The 20814-nt window shown below is 41.4% G+C and overlaps 1 protein-coding gene across 3 annotated transcripts in view; it reads left to right on the forward strand.

The window, feature by feature from the left end:
• Positions 1 to 20814, forward strand: part of Crppa (CDP-L-ribitol pyrophosphorylase A) — a 281669-nt gene that overhangs the window by 28524 nt on the left and 232331 nt on the right. For all 3 annotated transcript variants that reach the window (XM_028878415.2, XM_028878413.2, XM_028878416.2), the window contains exon 3: positions 18092 to 18241. In XM_028878415.2, the coding sequence (XP_028734248.1) occupies positions 18092 to 18241 (150 nt within the window). The remainder of the gene's footprint in view (positions 1 to 18091; positions 18242 to 20814) is intronic.

The raw sequence follows: 20814 nt of genomic DNA on the forward strand, positions 1-20814 counted from the left end.
GCAGGCTGTGGCTGGCCTGAGAGAGACAACCAGGAAGCTGCTTTTAGCTGCATTTTAGAATTTTTTTTTTTTAAACTTTCTCAGGTTTAAATGGAAACTCTTGTCCTGTGTTTTGGCACCATTTGTGGCTGGAAGTTTTCCTGTGTCCCACCCAGTCCTCAACTGTTCAGACCTAAGTAAACACACAGAGGCTTATATTAATTAAAACTGCTTGGCCATTAGCTCAGGCTAACTACTGACTAGCTCTTACACTTAAACTCAGCCCATTTCTGTTAATCTATATGTTGCCACGTATTCCATGGCTTTACCTGTGTGTCATTACATGCTGCTCCATGGATGGCAGGTTGGCGTCTCTTGACTCAGCCTTCTTCTTCCCAGAATTCTCCTCATCTGCTTGTCTTACCTATACTTTCTGCCTGGCTACTGGCCAATCAGTGTTTTATTAAACCAGTGTACAAAAAGCATTATCCCACAGCAGTTATTCTTTACTTTATGACTAATATGCATTTATAAGTGAATGCATACTCTATTTGTCTTTTGGGGTCTAGGTTACCTTACTCAGCATGATCTTTCCTAGTTCTATCCATTTACCTGCATATTTTATGATGTCATTGTTTTTATGAGCTGAGTTATACTCCATTGTGTAATTGTACCATATTTTCTTTATCCATTCTTCAGTTGATGGACATCTAGGTGTTTCCAGTTTCTTGCTATTATGAATAATGCTGATATGAACATAGTTGAGCCAGTGTCCTTGTAGTATGGTAGAGTGTCCTTGGTTGTATGCCTAGAAATGCTATATCTGGGTCTTGAGGTAGATAAATTCCTAATTTTCTGAAAACCACCATATTGACTTCCAAATTGACTGTACAAGTTTACACCCCCACCAGCAATGGAGGAGTGTTCCCTTTGCTCCACTTTCTTGCTAGCATGAGCATCCCTTGTGTTTTGATCTTAGCCATCTGACAGGTGTAAGATGGAAGGAATATCAAGTTGTTTTGATTTGCATTTCCCTGATGACTAAGGATGTTGAACATTTATTTGTTTCTCAGCCATTTGAGATTCCTCTGTTGAGAATTCTCTGTTTAGATCTGTACCCCATTTTAAATTGGATTATTTGGTTTGTTGATGTCTAGTTTCTTGAGTTCTTCATATATTTTGGAAAATAAACCCTCTGTCAGATGTAGGGTTGGTAAAGATCTTTTCCCATTCTGTAGGTGACTGTTTTGTCCTTTTGACAGTGTCCTTTGCCTTACAGAAGCTTTTCAGTTTTATGAGGTCCCATTTGTTCGTTTTTGAGCTTATTGCCTGCATGATTGATGTTCTGTTAAGAAGTTGTCTCCTGTGCCAATGCATTCAAGGCTATTCCCTACTTTCTTTTTTATCAGTTTCAATGTATCTGGTATTATTTTGAGGTCTTTGATCCACTTGAACTTCAGTTTGGTGAAGGATGATAGATATGGGCTGATTTGTATTCTTCTACATGCTGACATTCAGTTAGACCAGCACCTCTTTGTTGAACATGTTTTTTTTTTCCTTGTATATTTCTGGCTTTTTCATCAAAAATCAGGTATCCATAGGTATGTGGATTTATGTTGCTCTTTGATTCAGTTGCATTGATCAGCCTGTATGTTTTATGCCAATATCATGCAGTTTTTATTACTACAGATCTGTCATACATTTTGAAATCAGGGATGATGTTACCTTTTAAGATGATGTTACTTTTTAATAAAAGAAGTTCTTTTATTGTACAGGATTGTTTTAGCTATTCTGTTTTTTTCCCCATATAAAGTTGAGCATTGTTCTTTCAAGTTCTATAATTGTGTTAGAATTTTGATGTGAATTGTATTTAATATGTAAATTGCCTTTGCTAAGATGGCCATTTTTACTATGTTAATCCTACTGATCCATAAACATGGGAGATCTTTCCATTTTCTGGTATCTTCTTCAATTTCTTTCTTCAAAGACTTGAATGAAGTTCTTGCCATATAGGTCTTTCACTTGCTTGGTTAAGAGTTACATCAAGATATTTTATATTATTTGTGGCTATTGTGAAGGGTGTTATTTTCCTAGTTTCTTTCTCAGTCTGCTTATCATTTGTATATAGGAGGGCTACTGACTTTTTTGAGTTAATTTTGTATTCAGCCACTTCAGTGAAGGTGTTTATCAGCTGTAGGAGTTCTCTGGTAGAATTTTTGGGGTTACTATAAGATCATCTGCAAATAGCAATACTTTGACGTTTTCCTTTACAATTTGTATCCCCTTGATCTCCTTTTGTTGTCTTGTTGCTCTAGCTAGAACTATATTGAATAGATATGGAGAGAGTGGACAGCTTTGTCTTGTTTCTGATTTTAAGGGAATTGCTTGGAGTTTCTCTCCATTTAATTAGATGTTGGCTATTGGCTTGCTGTATATCGCCTTTGTTATGTTTAGGTATGTTCCTTGTATTCCTGATCTTTCCAAGACTTTTATTATGAAGGTGTGTTGGATTTGTCAAAGGCCTTTTCCGCATCTAATGAGATGATCACGTGTTTTTTTTTTTTCTTTCAGTTTGTTTATTTGGTGGATTACATTAACAGGTTTTCATTTGTTGAACCATTCCTGTATCTCTGGGATAAAGCCTACTTGATCATGGTAGATGATCTTTTTGATGTGTTCTTGGATTTGGTTTGTGAGTATTTTATTGAGTGTTTTTGTATCAATGTTCATGAGTGAGATTTGTCTGTAATTCGCTTTCTTTGTTGAGTCTTTGTGTGGTTTGGATATCAGAATGACTGTGGCCTCATAAAATGAATTTGGCAGTGTTCCTTCTGTTTCTACTATATGGAATAGTTTGAGGAGTATTGGCATTAGCTCTTCTTTGAAAGTCTGTTAGAATTCTGTATTAAAACCATCAGGCTCTGGGCTTCTTTTGGTTTGGAGACTTTTAATGACAGGTTCTATTTCCTTAGGAGTTATAGGTCTAAATTGTTTATCTGATCTTGACTTAACTTTGGTAAGTGGTATCTATCAAGAAAATTGTTTATTTCTTTTAGATTTTCCCATTTTATGAAGTACAGTTTTTTGAAGTATGGCTTAATGGTTCTTTGAATTTTCTCAGTGTCCGTTGTTATATCCCCCTTTGCTTCTCTGATTTTGTTAATTTGAATATTCTCTTTCTGCCTTTTAGTTGGTTTGATAAGGGTTTGTCTATTTTGTTGATTTTCTCAAAGAACCAACTCTTTGTTTCATTGATTCTTTGTATTGTTCTGGTTCTTTTTTATTGATTTCAGCTCTCAGTTTGATTATTTCCTGCTGTCTACTCTTGTCTACTCTTTGCTTCCTTTTTTCTATAGCTTTCAGGTGTGTTGTTAAGTCTCTAGTATGAACTCTCCAAATTCTTTCTGAAGGCACTTAGTGCTATGAACTTTCCTCTTAACTTTGCTTTTGTAGTGTCCCATAAATTTGGATATGTTGTCTATTCATTTTCATTTAATTCTCAGAAGTCTTTAATTTCTCTCTTATTTTTTTTTCCTTGACCTAGCATTGATTCAGTAGTGAGTTGTGCCTTTTCCATGAATTTGTAGGCTGTTATTTCTTTATTTCTGCTGTTGAAATCTAGCTTTAATCCATGGTGGTCTGATAGGATACAGGGGTTACTTCAATTTTCTTGTATCTTTTGAGACTTGTCTTTTGAGAGAGTACAAAATCAATTTTGGAGAATGTTCTATGAGGTGCTGAGAAGAAGGTATATTCTTTTGTGTTTGGGTGAAGTGTTCTATAGATATATGTTAGATCCATTGAGTCATAACGTTTGTTAGTGCCATTATTTCTCTGTTTAGTTTCTGTCTGGATGACCTATCCATTGGTGAAAGTGGGTATTAAAGTCTCCCACAATTAATTTGTGAGGTTCATGTGTAATTTAAGCTTTAGTAATGTTTCTTTTACAAACATGGATGCCTGCGTTTGGAGCATAGATGTTAAGTATTACAATGTCAGCTAGGCAGTGGTGGCGCATACCATTAAACCCAGGATTTGGGAGGCAGAGGCAGGCGGATCTTTGTTGAATGGGTGTTGCTTCCTTGGTTTTGTTGTGCCGGAATCACAAGACCCCCAAGCAAGACCACCACAGAGACAATATCAGATGCAAGCACACAGAGGGTTTTTTAAATAACAGAGCAAGCCCAGAGCTCTTCCAACATCCGACACAGCGGTTGGAGGAGGATGGCCTTGAGCACTCACTTTAAGGGGTTTATATAGGAAAGGTTTACATGCAGCTTGGGATTGGACAAGGGGCTGGCGTGAGGCAGTTCTTTGAAGTTACTGGCTGAACTATAAGCATGAGGTTACTGATGACTAACAGGATTCAGGAGATCTACAGAGACATAAATTTTTATTCCCTATCCCCTGCTTTTGTTGAACCCAGGATAGATACATTTGGATTTATTGTTCCAGCCCTACTCTCCCCTGAGTTCAACTTCTAGTCAGTTGAGCCCATTACTCCCCATATCTTGTTTTGCCAAGGCCAGGATATACAGATTTATTGTTTCAGCCTTATTTTCCCATGAGTTTAACTTCTGGTCAGTTCTAAAGCTGCTGGTCAGCATATACCTTAGTGGGGTGGCAGAGGGGGGTGTCTTTCCCTTTCAGTTTCTGTTTCCTCTTTGGTCTTCTGGCCTAAGTAACCAGGGGTTTTGTTGACTAGCAAATCTTCAGGTCAAGTAGAGTGTCCCTAGTGGGTTTTTTGTGGCCTGCAAGACCTCTGGGGTTTTGGTCTTCCTGCAGTCCCAAGTGCCTGTGTGGCTGCTGGAGTTCTGAGTACCTGCTTGGTACAAATCTTTAGGGAGTTTTGGATGGCTGTGGGCAGTGTTTTACTCTGGGTCCCTAGATATGGCCTGGCCTCCAGTAAGGCAGAGGTCTTCTTCTAAAGCTGTTTGTCAGAATATAGGGCCCCTGGGGTGGGGCACAGTCTTGACCTGGTGGACAAACTTTAAGGAGTGTTAATGGGCAGTTGGTCTTACCTTGGGTCCTTAGATTGGGCCTTGCCTCTGGTAATGTAGCCTAAAGCAGCTGGTGGGATGGGCTGGGATATAGAGCCCTGTCATTTGATTCTTAATAGTCGACTTTGTGAGTGGCTGAATGAAGAGAGAGAGAACAAGGGTATGAGGAATGAGACATGCCACTCAAGGGCATGCCCTCATATGACCCACTTCCTATAAATAGATCCTATCTCCTAGTGCTCCATTCAGATGTGAATTAATTAATAGATCAGAGTTAGAGCCTTCATGATCAAGTTACCTCTCAAGGTTCCCTTTATGGACAGTGTTATACTGAGGACCAAAATTTCAACTCACGAGTGTTGGGGTTTGGTTCATGTTCAAACTCTTAAGAGTCTTATTAATAAAATCAAACCTGAGGCCAGGTATTGGGGTGAATGCTGGAAGATCAGAGAAGCAGAACAAGCCACAGCCACCTCACCTTGCCAATTCCTCAGCTGATCCTGTTTCCTCAGACTGGAAACCTCTGAGTCCTCATCCAAATGGATCTCAGCTGAACTGCTGCTCCAAAGCCTGAAAGCTTAACCAACCAAAAGCTTCTAGTTTCTGGTCTTCACGCCTTATATATCTTTCTGTTTTTGCCATCACTCCCTGGGATTAAAGGCTCACTTCTGGGATTAAAGGCGTGAGTCACCATGCCTAGCTGTTTCCAATGTGGCCTTGAACTCACAGAGATCCAGAGGGATTTCTACCTCTGGAATGCTAGGATTAAAGGTGTGAGTGCCACCATTTTCTAGCCTTTGTATCTAGTGGCTGTTCTGTCTCTGACCCCAGATAAGTTTATTAGGGTGCACAATATTTTGGGGAACACAATACCACCACAAGAGGGGGTTGATTTAATGGTGGCAGTTGACGCAGCATGCTTACATGCTAATGATGATACTGGAAACTGAGGCAATGTAGAAAGATGGCTATGAATGTGTACTGAGGGAAACAGGTACCGTATGTAATGTGAAGGTGAGACCCTTAGGAGCTAGAACTTTTTGTATGTTTTTTCAAGGGTATGTATTAAACTTTGACTAAATATACTCCTTTAAAATACAGATTTATACAATATTTTCATAATTCTATTTTTGAATTGTTCATTTCTCATGTGACTTTTGTGTTTTGAACTTTCTCCATGCATCTTTTCAGCATTTGTTTGTTGTACAGTTGTTTAGTGGATTCATGAAGAGCCTCTATATACAAGGTGGTATCATCTGCCTCAAATGAGGACAGTTTTGTTCACTGCTGTTACATTTCCATAAGCGATTCTCCCAGTTATAACTCCTACAGTATTGTCTAATAATGAAAGTATAGCAGCAAATTGCTTTCCCCTTTTTTCCTGATCATAAAAAGAGAATTTTAGTCTTTACTGTTATGTATGATCTTAGCTATTGGATTCTCAAGACTCTTCTTAGTGGGTCAAGTCCCCTTGTGTTTCTATTTTGTATGCTTTTTGTCAAGAAGGGAGTGTTGGATTTTGTGATGTCTTCTCCATCTACTGAGAAGATATGTGCTTCATCCCTTGTCCTATTATTATGGTATATTATATTGGGTTTTAGTATGATGAATCAATCTGGCATTTCTGGAATAAATTCCCCCTTGGTCATGGTGTATAATACTTTTTACATGCTGCGAATACATATAAGCAATGTCAGCCCTCCATGTCCTAAGGTTCTGTGTTATAGATTTAAACAAGTGTTGATGAAAATACTGGGGAAAATGTGTTTATATTGAACATGTAGAGATTCTGAATAATGTGCTGTAGTAGCCACTTACATTATATTTATATTGTATGAGGTGTAAGCTATCTAGGAATGATTTAAAGTATCTGAGAGGCTGTGGGTAGTGATATGTAAATCCCAGGGCACTTACATAGGTGATTTTGGTGTGCACATGGACCTCTGGAACCAGTTACCTGAGGATACAGAGGGATGATTATGGTTAGGGATTTCTGTCTATGTGTCCACGAGGCATGGCTCTGCAGGTACCTTCCCTGTGATGATTTTGCTTCGTGTGGGTATTGAGGTTACGCTGGACACTGCAGGGTCAATGAGGAAGCATTCCCTTCCTGCACCTGCTCTTTTCTTGTTGGAAACCTTTTGAGGAATTGTCATTTTCTTTACATTTTTACATAATTAATGAAGCCATGCAGGGCTTGACTTTGTTCATTGTGGGAATTTAAGTTGTTAACTCAATTTCCTTGCCACAGTTCATTTCTAGTTTTCCATTTTTGAATTTGTTTTGATAGATTATATATATATATATATATATATATATATATATATGATAGAAACCAAAATGCTTTTTATCATAAACATCATTTATCCAGCATCTATAATTTCTGTAACTGATGCTTAAAAATTGTTCAACAGGAATAAAGACTCACATAGATATTTCAGCAATACATTAGCCAAGTCCCTTATGTGTAGCAGAAGTTTTTCCGGCTCCTCCCAGCCCTGCAGTCCCATAGTTGCTTATAAAATAATCACTCAGAGGCTTATATTAATCACCAACTGTGTGGCCTATGGCAGGCCTCTTGCTAGCTCGCTCCTTCATCTTAAATGAACCCATTTCTACTTATCTACGTATCGCTATGAGTTCCTTGGCTTTATCTGCGTCCCATTATTTGTTGCTCCTTGGACTGCAGTTCGGAGTCTCCCCCTAGTCTCCTTTCTCCTCCCATTATCTCTCTTGGATTTTCCTGCCTGGCTCCATCCTGTCCTGCCATAGGCCAATGCAGCTTTATTTACTAAGCAATGGGAACAGCATATATTCACAGCATACAGAAAGACATCCCATAGCACTTGGATATTTGTGTATTGCCTGTGATTTCATCTTAAAGTAACTTCAAGTTCCCTACTAATTGATTTTCTTGATTCATTGGTTTCTTTTTTAGTAGTATATATTTCAATTTTTACATATTTCTGAAATTTCTACCTTTCTGCTATAATTTCTATTTTTAAGATTTTTTTTTTATTTAAAAATACTTTTATTCAGCCGGGCAGTGGTGGTGCACGCCTTTAATCCCAGCACTCGAGAGGCAGAGCCAGGCTGATCTCTGTGAGTTCGAGGCCAGCCTGGGCTACCAAGTGAGTTTCAGGAAAGGCACAAAGCTACACAGAGAAACCCTGTCTCGAAAAACCAAAAAAAAATTTTTTTATCCATTTTTACATACCAACCACAAATCCCCCCTCTCATCCCTCTTCTCGCTCCCCCCCCACCTTCCCCCATCCCCTCCTTCAAAAGGGTAAGTCCTCCCATGGGGGCACAGCAAAAGCCTAGTAACATTCGGTTGAGGCAGGACCAAGCCCATCCCCTCTGCATCAAGGATGAGCAAGGTGTCCGACTGTAGGTAATGGGATCCAGAAAGCCAGCTCATGTACCAGGGATAGATCCTGATCACACTGCCAGGGGCCCCTCAAACAGACCCAGCTACATCTAATTTCTATTCTGAAGAGAGAATGTTCTTACTACAATTTGAGTCCTTCAAAATTTAATGATTTTTTTCTCCAACATTATATTTCTATTAATTTAGAAATTTCATCACACTCATGTCCCATTCCTCTGAGTCCACCCCCGCTTTGGAACCCCCCAAATAAAACCAAACCAAAAAAACAAACCGAAAATAATATCGAGTCAAATTTGTGTTGCCCATATACTCACTGGAGCATGGTCAAACCCCCAGTGTCCAACCCCTTAAAGAAAACTAGCCCCTCATCCCCAAACCCCTCCAGACGCTTCGGACTGCTGGGCTACATACACTTCAGCATTTTCATCGCAAATTTTAAGGACTCTCTTCAATAGCTCACTGTCTGGACTGTTCCTTTTTCTTGGCCTTCAATGTCCTTCATTCTCAGTTATGAGTCTGCAGTCATCGACACCACTGCAAAAGAAGCTTCCCTGCCCGTGGCAGCAGCACCGATTGTGAACTTCCACACAGTATCCAGTGGCAAAACAGACGGTGGATGCCAACAAGTTTTCCAGTGGCAGCTCACATCACAGGCATCAACCTGGTCCCTAGCAGCAGCACTGGTCATGGACATCAACATGGTTCCCATTGGCAGCATCATGGACCATGGGCGTCAGCAGGGCCTGCTGCACAGCACTGATCACAGACAGTAAGTGGCCCCCAGTGGCAGTGCAGACCGTGGACATCAGCTTGGCCTCTGGTGGCAGCACGGGCTGTGGAAGTCTTCAGAGGAGACTGAATCCAGAAAGTGAACCATGCTTCGTCTCGGATACCTTCTGGTTGTTCAGAGTCAGGGTGGCTGGGCAGCGTGTCCCGGGATAGGCGGGCCGGCACGACCCCAGCGCTGTGGCCCCAGCAGGGTGAGCAGCCAGAGTGTCAGCAGCAGCGGTGGTCCACTGCAGGTCCAGTGGTTTGCAGTGCTCCATCCCTGTTGCTGCTGCCACCTCTGCTTCTCTCCCAAGAGACCTGCCTTATTTCAGTTGTTCTGGGGATACTGTGCACTCTGCAGGCTCTTCCTCTGCTGCCCTATGTGGTGGTATTGTGTTTCCCAAAATATTGTGCACCCTAATAAACTTATCTGGGGTCAGAGAACAGAACAGCCACAATATTAAACATAGAGGTTAGGCAGTGGTAGCACACGCCTTTAATCCTAGCATTCTGAAGGCAGAGATCTGTCTGGATCTCTGTGAGTTCAAAGCCACACTGGAAACAGCCAGGCATGGTGACTCACGCCTTTAATCCCAGGAAGTGATGGCAGACACCAGAAAGGTCTATAAGGTGTGAGGACCAGGAACTAGAGCCTGGTTAAGCTTTTAGGCTGTTAGCAGCAGTTCAGCTGAGACCCATTCAGATGAGGACTCAGAGGCTTCCAGTCTGAGGAAACAGGATCAGCTGAGGAACTGGCGAGGTGAGGTAGCTGTGGCTTGTTCTGCTTCTCTGATCTTCTAGCATTCACCCCAGTACCTGGCTCCAGGTTTGTTTTTATTAATAAGACCTTTAAGATTCATGCTACAGCCCTGTCTCCGCTTGAGTCCTCCACACGTCTCCCAGACTCCTCTGAGTGGCCTGTGGCCCGTGTGTGCTCACAGCCACGGCCATTTTCAATCTTTTTTCTACACAGTCTTATTTTATGGCATCATTTATGGTCTGCCTTGGAGGATTTTCCATTTATATTTTGCTATTGTTGGTTGACACATTCAATAAAGCTTATGTGACTTAAAACAGTTTTCAAGACTTTCCATGTTGATTTGCCTAATGTGACTTTATCGAAGGCCTTTGCCTTAGGGTGTCCATTCCTGCAACAAAACACCATGGCCAAAAAGAAGTTGGGAAGGCAAGGGTTATTTGGCTTATACATCCATATTTCTGTTCATCACCGAAAGAAATCAGGACAGGAACTCAAGGCAGGAACCTGGAGGCAGGAACCTGGAGGCAGGAGCTGAAGCAGAGGACATGGAGGGGTGCTGCTTACTGGCTTGCTTCCCATGACTTGCTCAGCCTGCTTTCTTATAGAACCCGGGACCACCAACCAGCCCAGGGATGGTACCATTCACAATGGGCTAGGCTGTCTCCCATCAATCACTAATTAAGAAAATGGCTTATAGGCTTCTCTAAAGCTGTATCTTGTGGAGGCATTTTTTCAATTGAGGTTCCCTCCCTTCAGATGACTCTAGCTTGTGTCAAGTTGACATAAGACTAGTCAGCGTAGTATTACTGTTGCCAACTGAGTGTCAGTGTTGGAAGGTTTTCATCATGGGGTTTCATGGATTGGCAGCTGAATATGTTTAATTCTTATACTTTCCCAATGGGTTATCCTTTTGATTGTAAAATAGCCTTATTTATCTCTACTAACATTTTTGTTTACATTATATATATAAACATATACATATATATGTATGTATATATGTATATGTTATTGTTGCTTTAGCTTTATTATGGTCATGGCTTATGCAATCTTTTTTTTTTGGTTTTTTGGTTTTTTGAGACAGGGTTTCTCTGTGTAGCTTTGTGCCTTTCCTGGAATTCGAACAATCTTTTAAAAATCTTTTAATTTACTCTCTTTGTATCTTTGCATAGGGACTGCTTAGTTTTGCTGTTTAAACCTTATCCTCATGTTAGGACTGGGAAGCAGACTTGGCGGTTGCTAGGTCTGTTTGTACTCCTTCACAATGAATACTCTTTTTGTTTTCTTTTCTCTATTAATTTTTCTCTTTAGCTCACTGAGAATTGGAGTACCAGCTTTATTAAGGCTGAGAGAGCACAACTCTGACCATAATAACCGAATTTTTCCTTCTTTCCTCCCCTCTCTTTTCTTTTCTTTTTAAAATTAGAGTTTAGTTGTGTAGTCCAGCCTGGCCTGAATTCACGATTCTTCTCAATCTCCCATTTGTTTGTGTGTATTATTGATTTTTAAAAAATATTTATACTTTCTCTTTGCATTCGATGAGTATTTTCCTTTGGAATATTTGAATTTCTTACAGGTGTGCTATTAAGTCACTAGTATGAGCTCTCTCTAAAAGGCCCGCAGTGCTATGAACTCTCCTCTTAGCACTGTTTTCACTGTGTCCCATAAGTCTGCGTGTGTTATGCATTCGTTTTCATTGAATTCTGGAAAGTCTTTAACTTCCTTCTTTATTTCTTCCTTCACCCAGTAGTAACTCAGTGGAGAGTTGTTCCATTTCCACGTGTTTGAGGGCTTTCTGTTGTTGTTGAAATCCAGCTTTAGTCTATGGTGGTCTGATAAGATACAGGGAGTTATTTTAATTCCTTTGTATCTGTTGAGACTTGCCTTGTGGCCGAGTATATGGTAAATTTTGGAGAAGGTTCCATGCAGAATATTTTTATTTCTTTATCTGGTGTGTGTGTGTGTGTGTGTGTGTGTGTGTGTGTGTTTGTGTGTGTGTTTGTGTGTGATGTGTGTGTGTGTGTGTGTGTGTGTTTGTGTGTGTGTTTGTGTGTGATGTGTGTGTGTGTGTGTGTGTGTGTGTTTGTGTGTGTGTTATTGGCTAGTTTTATGTCAACTCTGCTTGACACAAGCTAGAGTCATTGGAGAGGAGGGAGCCTCAATTGAGAAAGCGTTTCCATAAGACTGGGCTATAGGCAACCCAGCAGAGCATTTTCTTTTTTCTTTTATTAATTTTTTAAAATTTATTTTACATACCAACCACAGTTTCCACTCCTTCCTCTCCTCCCGTTCCTCCCCTCACCTCCTTTCTGTCCCTCCCATCCACTCCTCAGAAAGGATAAGGCCTCCCATGGAATATGATGGCACATTAAGTTGAGGCAGGACTAAGCTCCTCCCCGCTGCATCAAGGCTGAGCGAGGCATCCCACCATAGGGAGTAGGTTCCAAAAAGCCAGCTAATGCACCAGGGACAGATCCTGATCCCACTGCGAGGGGCCCCACAAACAGACCAAGCTACACAATTGTCACCTACACGCAGAAGGCCTAGGTCGGTCCCATGCAGGATCTCTAGCTGTTGGTCTAGAGTTCATGAACTCCCACAAGCTCAGGCCAGCTGTCTCTGTGGGTTTCCCTGTCATGATCTTGACCCCCTTTGCTTATATAATGCCTCCTTCCTCTCTTCAACAGGACTCCTAGAGCTCAGCCCAATGCTTGGCTGTGGATCTCTTCATCTGCTCCCATCAGTTGCTGGATGAAGGCTCTCTGATGACAGTTAGGGTAGTTACCAGTCTGATTATAGGAGAGGACCAGTTGAGGCACCCTCTCCACTATTGCCAGGAGTCTTAGCTGGGGTCATCCTGTGGATTTCTGAGATTTTCCCTGGTACCAGGTTTTTCCCTAACTCCACAATGGCCCCCCTCTATCAAGATATCTCTTTTATTATGCTCCCCTTATATCCCGCCCCCAACCATTGGCCACCCAGATCCCTCATGTTCCCATTTCCCACTCCCCGCTCCCAGTTTACCCAGGAGATCTCATCTATTTCCCCTTCCCAGGGCAATTCATGTGTCCCTCTTAGGGTTCTCCTTGTACCTTGTTTCTCTAGGGCTGTGGATTGTAGCCTGGTTATCCTTTGCTTTATATCTACTATCCACTTATGAGTGAGGACATACCATATTTGTCTTTCTGGGTCTGGTTTACCTCACTCAGGATGAATGGCTCAGTGGTTAAGAGCTCTTCTAGAGGACCTAGGTTCAATTTCCAGCACTCACAACTGTCTGTAACTCCAGTTTTAGAAGATCCAGCATCCTCACACAGCCATACATGCAGGCAAAACACCAGTGCACTTAAAATAAAAATAAATAATTAAAAAAAAGAAATCATTGAAAAAGAACTGGAGCATTGGTGATCCCAGCTTACTATGGGTGGGTCCACCCCTGGGCTGTTGATGTCCTGGGTTCTGTAAGAAAGCAGGCTGAGCAAGCCATGATGAGCAAGCCGGTGAGCAGCACTGCTCAATGGCCTCTGCATCAGCTCCTGCCTCCAGGTTCCTGCCTTGTTTGAGTTTTTGTTCTGACTGCTCTTGTGATGAACAGTGCTATGAAAACATAAGCCACACAAACCCTTCCCTCTCAAAGTGGCTTTGGTCACGGTGTTTCATCATAGCAAGCGTAACCCTGACTAGGACAGTGTTATTTTCTTAGCTTGGTCTATTGGGCCCACAATATACATGTTAGCAAAAGTCGGATTTCCACTTCCCCATTCCACTGAGCTGAAGAGGCATTGTTGAGGCATACCCTAAGTTGTTGCATTATTACGTAAAATGTTGGTTTCTCAGACTTCGCCTTCCTGTGAGTGATACCATTTTACAAGCAGCATCTGACTGCATTTTGAAGATGGAAGATGGCTCTGTGTCTGGGTTGATACAAGAACAGCCGGCACTGTTCATGCAGCACAGACTGATAATTAACTTGTTACTGGGAATAGAATGGGTCCTATTCACAAATGTGTTGGGCAACTGGGACACATGAGCATATTGATATATTCAGGAAAAAACATTTCTGAGAATTCAGTAGTCACCCCAGAGAGATGAGAGGTTCCACCTCCCTCATCTGGGCTCAATGAAGAGATGGAAAGCCAGCACTGCACTGGTGAAGACCCATTGGTCTGTTACTGACCACCAATATGTGCATCAAGGGGCCACAGGCAGAAGACCTGGCTGCCTCGGGTGCTTTGATCTGCCTTGGTTCCTGGTTTGGATGTGGCCAACTCCAATTGCTGTCGCCTCTTTCCTGTTCACCTGTGTGTGCTTGCTGTCCATCCATCTGCTCTGTTTGTCTGCACCTGGCTCCTCCCTTTCACTGCTGCTGCTGGACTCTGCAGCTCTGACCCTGCCGCCTGACTCCACATCAGCAGCCCTAGTGCCTCCAAGACTCCGTTATGTGTGTATTAATTTCCCAGCTGCTTGGAAGCTGCTTGCCTTTTTAACTCCTTAGTCATTTTGTGATCTACATCTATACACACAAACATATATTTGTGTGCATTTTGTCTTGTGATGTGCAATGTGTGATGAGAGTTAATATTAGTAACTAACTAAGAGTAGTTGATATTGGATTAAAAGAGCCTGCGTTTGCCTATCAAGTAAAGCAGGAATATCTTGCAAATTAGACATTGTGGGAAGACATAGAATTTCATATATATATTCCTGACCTAGTGTTCTTACAACAGACATGTTTTTATATGACTCTGTCCTTCTTTCCTTCCATGTATTATTATTATTATGCATATATACTCTATGTGTTACAAAGTGAAGCCATGGTTATAATTATTAGCTCTATAGCCCCTTCTAGAAGCTGGAAGGAGAAAAGTAAACAGGCAGGTGTGGTTTATATTTCTTGTTAGGCATGTTTGCTTTATGGGTCACCACATTCATGTTCCCATTTATTGTCATTTTCTTATTTCTGTGAACTTTTTATCTCTATTCATTTTTTGTTTTAGTTGCATTTCAATGTGTGGATTATGTATCTCTTATTTAATGCCATTGCTTTTTAATTAGTTAATATAAGGGAGGAAATGATCATTTTCCTCGGTGTTTTAAATTTGCTGCTACTTTAACGATGTGTTTTCTGCTGTGCTTTAGAATTGCTGTTGGAGTTAATTTTCTTTAGATTGAAGAACATCTTAAATAATCTGTAACGTGAACTGGCTAGCAAAGCATTTCTTCTTTTATTGTGTGTTTTTATTTTCTCTTTTGAGATGTTGGTTCTACTGTTGTAGACTAGATTGTTTTGTTTTTCAGAGTGACTGCTGCCCCCCAGCTTCCTAGCACTCACCATTTCCGATGGGGAATAACTGTGGAGCTGCTGTAGAGAGTCACGTTACTTATTGTAGCGTTCCTTCCTAGATTTCCTCTTGGAAACACAGTGTCCGAATACCTTGCTTCACTTCAGAACTGATTCCCTTAGTTTTCTGATGACAGTACCCAGAGCCGCTTTGAAATCTATGTGTGCTCCGTTTCCCTGGGGGCAGTTTCTGTGACTTCCCTTCATGTGCCAATCATACTGTCGTCTTTGGATGCAATGCTTTATTGAAAATGCAGTGTTTTCGAAAATGTGTGTTTCTCCTTCCAGATACTGACTGGTTCCACAGTCCACCTTTCCAGGAGATGTTATTTGCTTGCTTGTGACTAGGCTGATGCATTCGACTTGAGACTTCTGCACAGAAAGCGTCTGCTGTCACTTTCTCAGGTGTTAGAAAGTTGGGCGTTTGTATTCATTGAGATGGCAGGTTTGGCATGCTTGGCTCTGGCTACCGTGGCCTCTCCTCCTGCTGTCCACTGGTACCCTTCTGGCTCTTCAGCAGCATCCTTTGCTGGCTCTTCAGCTCGAGGTTTCAGAATGCCGCTGGCATACTTCCCCTGCAATCTGACCCAGTTAGACGCTGGCCTTTGTGCAGGGGTAGGTTGAAGACCGATGTTTGAAGTTTGTTTTGATCCTAGTGGGTGGGAGTTTGCCAGCCTTGCTTCCTGTGTCTTCTGGTAAATAGCCAGCCTTCCACTCAGCCTTTTTGGGTCTCACGTAGATTCCAGTATCCTCTTAACTGCTCGTTATAATAATCTCCTTTTTCTAAGAATGTGCTTAGTCTGAATTTCTCTGTGATTTTTTTTTTGAGGGGGGTTTATAGATCTTTAATCTTAGACCCCTCCTCTCCCACTATGAAACCTTACTGCTGCTCTGGAGCTGTGGATGAGCATGAGCCCTGTTGCTTTTGGAGTGACACGCTCTTCATTGTGCTGCCACTGAAAGAGCCTTGAAGAACGGGGCTGTCTTCCTGCCTCTCTTTTCCTGGCGTAGACACTTTGCTCTGCCCGTGAGCAGGAGAGCATCTGGGCCACATTGGCATGGTTTCAGTGCCTGCACAGGGTGCCAAGGGGACCACAGCCTCCTTGCTTTTTGCAGAATGAGCTGGAGCCCAGTGCCCCCAGCTTTTGTTTGTAGGTCCCCTCCTCTCACGCTCCCTGCTTATCCCCTCTCTCCCCTCTCCTGCTTTAAGCTCTGCTGCCTCCTGAAGCTGCTGCTCCATTGAGCTGCGGATGGAGGAGAAGCAGGTCACCCCCTAAGGGCCACACACGCTTTTCTTTTCTCAACCAAGACTCAGATTGTCCTGAGTAAGTTGTTATCTGCTGGAGGCCCTCGGGGCAGCTCCCATAGGCTTTCCGTGGCTGCTCTAAAAATACCTTTCATACCTTTCATTGCCTGTTTCACCGGGGAGAGCCTGTGAAGCTCTTTGCCCTCCCAGTTTGGATATCTCACATTCTCTCTTAGTTTTTTCCTTTTCTTTCTTCTTTCTTTATGGCCTGATATGGAATTCTAGTACTGCCTATAGGTAGCTGTCACGGAAATTTAATATTTTCCTTAAAAATCAGGGTGAAAGTGTTTCTTTCCCATTTGACACTTAAATGTCCCTGTGGTAGGTGTTGGGCACTATTTTCCCTCCCTCCCTTTTGGCTCCACATTCGGACTCGATGTGCTGGAAACATTGCTGCAGTTATAAACTGGCTCCTCGGTTCGTACATTAGCTGTGTTTTCACCCAGCTGGCTGTAAACTGGCTTCCGTAAACTCACACGTGGACTGTCTTGCTCAGATGATGTTCTCCTCAGAGCACACTATTCTATTTGTTTATTGCCGTCATGAGCTGAGATTGTCATGTAACAATTCTGTGAAGAAATGGCATGTTGGAGTGAAGAGAAGGGTGAGCTGACCGCCCACAGTGGAGGCTTACTGTGAGGCTACTTAGGGGTAGCTGTCTGGTAGGACAGTCAAGACCACGTTACAAGGGAAACCCTATTGAATGTAGAGGGCAGAAGGTCAGTCATGGAGGATCATCCTTAATGTGCATTTCAGCTGTAGCCATTAATAAGACAGAGCTTTCCTTGAAGAAATGGAAATGAATGGATGCCTTGCCTGAGGAAGTGCAGCATGGACATTATGTTTGAAAAGAACTGTTTGTAAAATGAATTAGAGCAAGACATAAATTCATTGTTATTCAGGTTGTTTAGTCTCAAATGGAGATCCTGGGGAGTTTGTTTCTTTAATGATCCAATGTGTAAATTAAATTTTCTGAAAGCACACTCATTTCTAAGCATTCATTTGAAACTCATTTTAATTGTTTCACAATAGACTCTCCCCCTCCCGTCTTCAGGGAAAACCCAGTTGTCTTGTAACATTCTGTTATAGAGTTTGACCTCAGTGACTTATGATGGAAAGGATTTTTTTATTTCCTTTATTTCCGTGTGTGTGAGATGTGGGAGGGGGCATGTGTCACAGTATGCATGTGAAAGTCAGAGGACCATCTCTGGGGGGCTGTTTTCTCCTTCTACCTTGTGGGTCTCAGGGATCAAACTCGTCATGTTGCCTGCCTGATGGGGAAAAGAAGTTGAATATATAATGAAAATAGTATTTCCATATTGAAGTGCATGCATGGAATTGCTCTTCTATGAAGTCAATTTTTAAATTTTATAAGTTAATTGTGAATTGAGCAAACATTTGTTTAGATGCTTTCTTGAGAGAGATTTTTAAAACTATGAAGATCTAGTTTTGGAAGTGAGACATAGAATTATGAGTTTTCCTCCAAATGCTCTGTAGGTAAAGCAGATATGCTTATGCTTTTCTTTCTTTCTTTTGTTTTGCCTTGTAGGCAGCAGGGGCAATTCGACCTCTGGTGTCCACTGTCATCAGTCCCGCGGCAGATGGCTGCTTGGACCACGCCCTGGACCGGGCCAAACACCGGGCAAGTGAAATGCCACAGGCTTTTCTCTTTGATGTGATCTATGAGGCGTATCAGCAGGTAAGAGTCTGGGCTTTCCAAAAGCCACTGTTCTGTTGTGCTTTTTAAAACTGTCTACATTTGAATTTTCAGGAAGACCTACGAGACTCAGCTTGTAGCTGTAGTCCAGGGCAGAGTATACCACAGCGAAGAAACGGGAGTACTCGATTGGCTTAGAACAGATACTCAGGCGGGGCGGGAAGAATCCATCTGGAAGCTGCTTAAGCTCTCTCCTTCTTTTGATGGGTCGCAGAGAGCAATTCCCGGAGCAATGGAAATGCAGGAACATGTGTGTCATGCTTAGAAATCCCTTAGAGGACCAGAGTCCAGGGTTGGGGGTGGGTGGGCTTTGTCACATAGATGTCCTCTGGCCAGCACATCCAGAAATTCCACATTCTTAGGAGAAATGCAGATGTTCACTGTAAACATGGCTATGCATTCAGATAAATCTCCCATACCAGTGCCCTCCCAAACACTGGTCCACACCTGTCTTATAAACAGGTCTTCTTGAGGACAATAGTTTTAGGCCTAATATGGTGAATTTTCTGCACAGATACCTGGACATCTTAATTAAATATTTAAGTTAACTAACTATAAAAAATATCACCCCGGAAATTGATACTAGAATATCTGTAGTTTTTCTTTCATTTGGAAAGCTTCTGTACTTACATAATTTTATTGCTATTTATTTACATATTTGAGTAAGTCATTATTGAGTGTCATATAATTGATCTATCAGAAACTTTCTTAGTGAAACAAGTTGGAATAGCTCAGTGCTCCACTGGCATTGGATAATCAGTAAATGTGTTGAAAGAGATGGGCAGTTAAGGTTATAAGGTAATGAAAATAGAGACATTTATACTAAATATGTTAGATATAGTTAGGTTAGGGAATGGTAGTTGTTATTCCCATATATACATTCAATTATCAATACTTGGCTACAGTTACTTTTTGAAGATTGATTATGTAGACTTTTATTTCAATGAGAAATTCAGACATAATTTTTCTTTTCTTAAAGTAATTTGGAATATAGGACATTACTTTGAGAATTTTATTTTAATTAAACTCATTATTCTATTACGAATTTCTCCAAGTGGAGTTCACATATCCCACAGACTAAATGTTGCTGAGCTCTACTCTGCCATTAGCACATTTCTGAGATTTGTGAAAGTGTTTACTAGTTTTAATATATACCCTTGTGTATTGTTGTGATTTGAATATGAACTGTCCATCACAGGCTCATATATTGAACACTTGACACCAGTCAGGTGGTGCTATTTTAGAAGACAGTAGAAACTTTATGATGGAGGCTGAAGGAAGTAGACTGTGGGTGCCTTGGACAGAAAAGTCTTTGCTGTTTTCTTTTATTTTACTTTTTGGTTTCTTGAGACAGGATTGCATGAGTCTGACCTCAGACTATCTGTGTAACCAAGGCTGGCCTTGGCCTCCTGTGCTGAGGTTATGAGCATGAACCACCATGCCTGCCCTGGTCTCATTCTGTATCTTTTTCTTTGCTTCCTAACCACCATAATATGAATTGTTCTTGTCTTTGATGTTGGACTGAAACCTCTGAAATCATGAATTAAATACATCCTTCTTCCCTTAAGTTGTTCCGTCAGGTATTTTGTCATGGTAATGAAAAGCCCAAGACATAGAACATATTTATGATAATTGGGATAATTTAGATAGTGTAATATGATGCTCTAATATTTAGAATGGATTTGAAGGTAAAATTGGGAAAAGTCTCCTAGTAGATTGAATATCACATACCAAAGATAGGGAAGAATCATTAGCCCAAAGACTTGTTCTGAGAAGCTAGGATGCAGTTATCTTTTTCTGAGATGGAAGCGAAGGTTTCACTTACAAGATGTGATTCTTTCTAGACCTACGATTGTGAATGTTTAGAAAGTATAGTGAAGAGTAAAGACTGCTATGTGTAGAACATAGACTTGCTCCATGGAATGTCTGATGGGTTGGTTAATAGCAGGATGATGCTAAAAGCTCTTATTTCATCTTGTATCTTCCTCTTCTGTTGCTTTAATACTTGGAATCAGATCCCAAGGTAACGGTGAATGAAAATGTTAGTCATTAAAGACTGCATAGAACTCTTCCCTTTCAAGGCTGAAGAATCCAAAAGAGGAGAACTCAGGTATTTTCAGTGGATTCTCAACTTCCAGCTTCTATAAGCTCTCTTCCAGAATCCTGGAGTGGAGTCTAAAAGTCTTCAATCATTTCCCCAAGTTTTTCAGGGGCAGGAGAGTCGTTCAAGCTATCATTCCATGTTGAGGAGCAATCACAAAATTGAATTATTTTCTTTAAGCAGAAGCAATATGGGAACAAAATTACCACTTGTTTCAGGACCACAGTTTTGGTAGACAGACATCCTGTAAACAGAAGCTGATTGGCTTCCTTAACATCAACAATTCTTTAAGCACCAGGTGGAAAGATGGTATTGACTAGAACTGGGATAATGACCAATTAGACCACAGTTTGATAGAGACCACTGGACTCCGCACACTTCTTGTTTCCTTTCTGTGGAATCATAGAACTTACGTTGATATCTTAAGCAACAGCGCTTACCAAGCCAGGGTTAC

This window comes from Peromyscus leucopus, chromosome 14, assembly GCF_004664715.2.
Source record: "Peromyscus leucopus breed LL Stock chromosome 14, UCI_PerLeu_2.1, whole genome shotgun sequence".
Classification (NCBI taxonomy): domain Eukaryota; kingdom Metazoa; phylum Chordata; class Mammalia; order Rodentia; family Cricetidae; genus Peromyscus; species Peromyscus leucopus.